The following is a 6,783-nucleotide window of genomic DNA, read 5'->3' as shown; positions in this document are numbered from 1 at the left end:
ACTTGGTCAAGATAAGAAATAAAAATTTCTAAATTCTCGGATGGCTTAGAAAAGGAGCAGTAAATATGTTTTCTTCAAAACAATAAAGCTTGCTGGATACAGTAGGAAAAATGAAGGGGCCATTTCAGATCTATGCAGGGTGGAATGTAGAGCCATTTGCATCAGTAATCTACAGTGGTTGTAAAGAGATTAAAATTTTGCTCACCCGCAAAAAAAAAAGAGATTAAAATTTTGCTACAACACTCACCACAAAAAGAAAAACTTTTGCTACAACAGAAATCTTCAATTAGAGCACACATGCTTCCCCCCTCCATGCAGTGGGGCAAATGATCGCCCTGCGCAAGAACTATGAGCTGCTACGGAGGGGTGGGCGCACCAATTATTTGGCCTCCATCCAAATGAGCACCACGTCTGGGTCAACGACCAATATTTTGGCAGCGCGTCTCGGAGCAATAATCTAAACAGCCCGATATATCTCCTGCCTGCAGCTTATGAAAATGTTGGGAAGCGTATCTACCAACCGTAGGAGTCCACGTATACTTACAATGCACGGTTAAGGTTGTTACAATCATACTCCCTCTGTCTCAAAATAAGTGTCACAACTTTGCACTAATTTTAGTAAAAAGTTGTACTAAAGCTGAGACACTTATTTTGGGACGGAGGGACTATCATACAAATTGCACTCCAAGTTTATCTACATGTCAGAGGCGGGTAGAACCCTAACCAACATAAGTATCTAGATATCTTAACAAAGCTCCCACCAGCCTGTGCCATACTTCTTTGCAAGATGTGGCAGAAGAACCATCTTCTTAACTGCAAGGTCAATCAATACAAGTTACACATTTACAGTGAGTCAGAAGAGATATTTTTTAACCAGCAAGTCAAAGGAGATTTAGGAAAAAATAAGGGCATGGTGTTTGGGAGTACTTTCTTACAAGCTGGTTTGAGAAATTTTTTTGTGGGGGGGCTTGAGATTTCCTAACATGTACTATTTGTGAAAAACTAAACTGACCATAACCACGGTTTGCTCAAGGTATTCACAGTGTACATATGGAGATTACCAGCTTCAGAATCGAAGGAGTCAAAACTCTGGATGTCAGGTATATGCTCAACAATGTCACTGTCATCCGCATGCAGCCTATCCATGAACTCCTTTCGCATATCTGTTAGAACCATCTTCTGTAGTGTCTTAATGTGCTTGATGCCTCGAGGCACTATCTTCAGACTCTTTAGACCAACAATCTCCAAAGTATGTAGAACCTTCATTGTGCCTTCCTCAATCTCAATCGAATTTAAACGTTCCATGTCAACTAATGCAAGAGAACTGAGCTTGGGAAACCATCCTGCACGAAATGTTAATTGTTCCCCATCATAAGTTCTGCAAAGATTCAGATACACTAGATTCAGCGTGTGAGCAAAGGAGTTAATAGGATCTTTCTTCAGACAAGAACAATCAAGTTTCAACGCAGCGAGCTTCTCAAAACTTGCAAACATCTGCGGGAGCACTCCCTCATACAACCTCCCTCTCAACCAAAAAAACTTCAGATTTCGCAAGGGCTTTATCTTTATCAGATTAAGAACCTCATCCTTGCTGTTTGCAAAAATAACCAACCTACTGAGGCTAGGCATCCTGGCCAAGGAGTCCCATAACTCTGCAATGTAGTTTTGACGCATTTTCATTATAGCGAAACTTCTCATCAGTGTCAACTCACCGAGCTGCGTAAGTAGGTCTTTATTGGCCGAAACAGATTGTAAGCTTTGCAGATTCTTTAGACGGCTAATATTGCCAGGGATATTTGTAGCAGAAAAGCAGTCAAATATCCTTTCTTGAACATCACGGAGCATGTATACATACAGATGCCTCAATTTAGTAAGGTTTGTTATTTCCCATGGCAGCTGCTCCACGTAGGTGAACCGCAGGTCCAAAACTTGTAGGTTCGTAAGTTTACCGAGCGATGCTGGTATATGCTTAACCTTTGTGTGAGCTAAATCCAAATAGTGCAAATTAAGCAAGTCTGGGACAACAGCCGGCACTTGATGAATGTTAGCAAACCTTAGACACAGGACACGGATCAGTCTGAAATTTGATGAAATGTCATATATCCAAGAGGATGCAACTTGTGTGTCAAATAAGATTAAAGATCGGATCCGTGACGCTGCAGCAACCTTTAGAGACCGAGCATGCTTCTGAACAAACAAGCGGCGGACTTCAGAGTTAACCTGGGTTATACCAGGGTCACCGTATACGACAGCAAACTTCTCTCTGTTTGCAACAATCAGACATGCATCGCGCACAAGGTCATGCATTTGAAATGAGCTAGCTCTTCCATGAACATTCCTTTCTGCAACTTCAAGAAGAGAACGACGAGTGAGCTCCTTTAGGTAACACTCAGCAACTTCCTCCATTGTTGTCCCGGCACCTCTTTCCTCAACAAGACCTTCTGCGACCCAAAGCCTGCAGATCCATCTTCTTTTAACCTTGTAGTCTTCAGGGAAAAGGCTGCAGTATAGGAAGCAATTCTTTAAATGACTTGGGAGATCATTCAAGCTGAGATTCAGAACACTCATAATCCAACTGAGCTCTGGATTGTTAGCTAGTTGCCAGCTAAGTTGGTTGTGGAGAGAACTCCACTCTTGCTCCTCTAGTTCTCGGTACGACAAAAGGCTCCCAACTGCGACGATAGCCAGTGGAAGTCCTTGGCACTTCTTCACAATTTTATCTGCCCAAGGCCTCAGATTTAGTGGACATATTTTGTCTTCTAATCTACGGAATGCCTTTTGACAGAATAGGTCCCATGCTTCAGCATAAGGAAGAACTTTAAGCTCCACAACAAATCCGTCATTTGCTAAGGAAGCAACATCCTTTTTGCGAGTTGTCACTAGCACTCTACTTCCATGATTATTTATTACAAGTGCACGCTTCAAAAATAACCAGTCATCTCTATCCCATACATCATCCAAGACAATCATATATTTCTTGTCCTGTAGGTAGCTCTGAAGTTCCTCAATTAGTCTTACACGACTCATAGTCTCGATACCACTGGCCATGTAGGCTCTTTGGTCCATCAGTTGCTTCATGATTTGCCTCAGTAGGTCTTCAACTAGATAATTCTGAGATAAAGTCACCCACACATGACAGTCAAACATTCTGATAATCTGTTGATTTTTGTAGATACTGCTTGCTATGGTTGTTTTTCCTAGACCTCCCATGCCAAGGATGGACATGATCAATCGGTCTTGTCGCTCTGTGAGTAGCCATTGTGTCAACATACTTATTTCACTGGCATTGCCCACTAACTCAGTATCATCAGATAGATAAGAAGAATCTGATAGAGAGAGCTGCCTGGCATATTGTAGTGTGCTACTCCTGCCCGGTTCTCCTACAGAAATTCCATAACGATCTTTCATTGTAGTGAGCCGCTGAATTCGAGTTTCTACTTGATCAATCTGGCTTGACAGGTTCCGCCATGCTGCAAAGCTCTTAGCCTGATGGAATTTCCTCTTGAAGAATCCGTCTATGCCAGCAGCTTGCGAAGTGAGGAAAGTATACTCGTCAATGATATCTTCTACCTGATGGGCAACATCTCTAACTTGGTCCAGCCAGGCATCAAATGTCTTGTCACCAACATTCTGTGCGCTAACCTGGCCAATAAATGCCTGCAGAATCATGAACTCGCCCTCGATCTGTTTCATGCCATGCTCGAAATCCGTCAGAACCGATGCTGCCTCCACTACCTCTGTGCTCAGCTTCTCTGACGCCGCTCCTCCGAGGGAGAGAGCAATTTTTCTGAGAACAAGAAATAGGGTGTCTGCCATGTGTGATCCCCTCAAAATGTTAGCACAGCAGACTAGCACGACATCATTGAAGAAGCTTCATGTAAATGCAGATCTGCAATCATTTGGAGTAAATTGAAATGACAGAATCAGTCATGACATCGTATGGCTGCAGGGATAAGCATCACAGGTCACTGCAAAGGCCAGCCACAGTTACCTGTTCCTGGAATTCTCCATGTGACAATCATGTGTAGGATGGATGAACTGCTAGTGAATTTATCTTCTCGGCAGCCTGTTTTGCCAGAGTAACAACAGATGAGCACAAAACATGATTGCATCTGACACTAACAATAGCGGCTAAGCTACTAAGATATCGAGACATAGGTTGTACTGTACTTCTACGTGTCATGTGAAGCATGTCAGAAGAGGGAGCTGCACGATCATGCATGAATTAGCCGCATGCTCGAGTGTTCCATTATGGTGTGGCTTTTACTGATGAAGTTTCCCCATGCATCTCAGTTTTTCTTTCTTTCTTTATGAAAACAGGGGATCCCTCCAATTTCTATTGTAAGAAACCAGCTAGTAGCTACAAGGAAAACAGGAACAGAAAGGAGTTCCAGCTCTTCCTCTGGACTGTAGGAAAGCATCACATCTACGTAGTACACTGAAATAGTCATGTCAGCTGTTTTGACTGACAGTGCGTAGACTTAGTTTCACATGTCCCGGCGCGTTAGATCTACCCAAAACAAGATGATCCAGGATGCTACGGCGAACGATTTCATATCCTCGCCTAGACATTCGAAAGGAAGAGCGCTGATTTGGTGGCCGGGGAGCAGAGATGAGGTGAGGAGATTACCGCCGGGGAGAAACGACAGAGAAAGGTTCTCGTGCTCGCCGGCGCCGAAGAGGCCGCTCCTTGACCCCTCTCGGCTCTGGCGTGAGGCTAGGGCGCGGCGATGGTGGTGCCGCACTGCCGCCCTATCGTCTGGGAAAAGTTTTGCCGCGACAGCGCCGCTGAAAATGCGAGGACGAGGCGATACAGCGGTTGCCGCCCCTGCCTTCGGGGTTGACCACAATGAACGCCATTAGACTGCACGGAGTGTTTTGATTTAAAGGATTTTCTTTACGCGAAAACTTTCAATCTACTATCAAGTCACTACAATGAACACCAGAAATAATAAAAATATCCATATACTACTCCCTCCGTCCGGAAATACTCGTCGGAGAAATGGATGTATTTAGACGTATTTTAGTTCTGGATACATCCATTTTTATCAATTTCTCCGACAAGTATTTTCGAACGGAGGGAGTACCTAGCAACGACTACCAACACTGAAGCGAGCCGAAGGCGCGTCGCCGTCATCGCCTCTCCCTCGTCGTCGTCGAAGCCGGGCAAAACTTGTCTCTACTCCTAATGGAGCAGTTGGTGAATAGTCTTCACGGTTTATTTTCGCTGGTTTTTTTTGTCTCTCCTCCCACCACCCCCTCCGATCCTGATTCATCGGTTTATTTTTCTCTCCACTCTTTATTACAACTAGAACTTTCCTAATGTATAACAAATCACGGATCTAACTTCCTTAAATTACTCATATCAATCGATTCTTTTTATTGGTTCAATTTGTTTTAGGAAACAAATAACAAATTTTTAAGAAACAAATAATAGATTTGAATCTAACTTTCCTAACTTATCTAAATCAATTGATTTCTCTCATTAGTGAAATTTGTTTTAGGAAACAAATAACAGACACGTTACAAACTTTCCTCGCAATAAATAGTTTCTTAACATTTGCTAACTTTCCTAATCAAACACTTCACAAACGGGCAGGTACTGATATCATGTTACCAAACAATAAAATGCCATTTGCATAGAAATCTGTTTAAAATTCTAACTTTCCTAAATTTTTACCTTTCCTTGATAACATCCAATATTTCATATGTTTTCCACCTATTGAAGGAAATCACCCCTCCATCGATATTAGCATTTTTTTGAAATGAGATCTCCAGGTTATGATTTTTTTGCGATTCTTTCCAATTGTGACCTCTCCTTCCGCTCCGGCTCCTTCTCGCATAATCACCTCCACCACAGCCAGCTGACGCCACCCTAGACCTCTTGCCTCTCCACACCTTCTCCGCCACCTCCTCCTCGTACTCCATTGACAATCCCTCCGCCACGTTTGTCCACGGCAGTGTCGAGGGCATGGCGCAACAGCGTACCAATGGTAGAGCAGCGCATAGTAGCAGGAAGAAGCACGCAGCAGGCGAGGCGAGCGGCCGACGGTGGAGGGCAGAGATGCGGCCGGCGTGGCTGAGGGGCGGCCGGCAGAAGATGGGGCGAGCGCAACCAGCGAGAGTGTGACGCGCGGCCAGGGTGTGCGTCGCGTGGAGCACAGTGGTGCGGTGGCTTTGGCGAGCGTGATGGCAACGGCGGGGCGACGGACGCGGTGTGGCACGTGCGTGGGCATGGGGAGCCAGAGAGGGAGTGGCCCCGCGGGCGCGGAAGAAGAGCTGAAGGCTCGGGCGTGGGCGCGCATAGGAGCGGGCATGTGCCACGGGGTCAATCCGAGGAGCTCAGTGGCTACCCCTGCTGTCACGCCCAATATGCGACCCTATCCAAAAGGAACTCGAAGGTCCCACCAAGGATAGACCCGCATATTGAAACGCTTTTGCAAGGTGGATATCATTACATCAACATTACATAATAGATAGGGATACATACAAAAGGCATACAATGCCACACGAATACAACATCATCTTACAAGAGAGCACCATCCGACTACGGATGAAACACAAACGGAAACTCAAACGACATCCACCCTGCTAGCCCAGGCTGCCGACCTGGAACCTATCCCTTGATCGAAGAAGCAGAAGAAGAACTCAACGCAAGCAAGTATCGCTCTCGCGTCATGACCATCGCAAAACCTGTACCTGCAACTGTTGTTGTAGTAATCTGTGAGCCACGAGGACTCAGCAATCCCATTACCATGGGTATCAAGACTAGCAAAGCTTAAT

The 6,783-nt window shown here is 44.9% G+C and overlaps 1 protein-coding gene across 2 annotated transcripts; it reads right to left on the bottom strand.

Moving 5' to 3' along the window:
- Nucleotides 1-378: 378 nt before the first annotated feature.
- LOC119335618 (disease resistance protein RPM1-like) lies at nt 379-3,877 on the bottom strand. 2 transcript variants are annotated; one of them, XM_037607729.1, is made up of 2 exons: nt 1,062-3,877; nt 379-813 (listed from the first exon to the last, which is right to left on the bottom strand). In XM_037607729.1, the coding sequence occupies exons 1-2, from the start codon at nt 3,814-3,816 to the stop codon at nt 746-748; spliced, it is 2,823 nt and encodes a 940-aa protein (XP_037463626.1). In that variant the 5' UTR covers nt 3,817-3,877; the 3' UTR covers nt 379-745. The 2 variants fall into 2 exon arrangements, 1 of the variants encoding a protein (XP_037463626.1); XR_005161936.1 differs by having other exon boundaries at nt 735-813; nt 936-3,877.
- Nucleotides 3,878-6,783: the final 2,906 nt, after the last annotated feature.

The sequence above is a fragment of the Triticum dicoccoides genome, chromosome 7B (assembly GCF_002162155.2).
Source record: "Triticum dicoccoides isolate Atlit2015 ecotype Zavitan chromosome 7B, WEW_v2.0, whole genome shotgun sequence".
Classification (NCBI taxonomy): domain Eukaryota; kingdom Viridiplantae; phylum Streptophyta; class Magnoliopsida; order Poales; family Poaceae; genus Triticum; species Triticum dicoccoides.
The sequence above is the reverse complement of the archived record's forward strand: the minus strand, read 5'-3'. Positions and strand labels throughout refer to the sequence as shown.

What these genes read in the sequence shown, in the direction of transcription:
- LOC119335618 (XM_037607729.1), bottom strand. Translation starts at nt 3,816, where the DNA reads ATGGCAGACACCCTATTTCTTGTTCTCAGAAAAATTGCTCTCTCCCTC. An exon ending in CTCCTTCGATTCTGAAGCTG is followed by an intron (nt 814 to 1,061) that starts GTAATCTCCATA and finishes TTGACCTTGCAG; the next exon opens with TTAAGAAGATGGTTCTTCTG.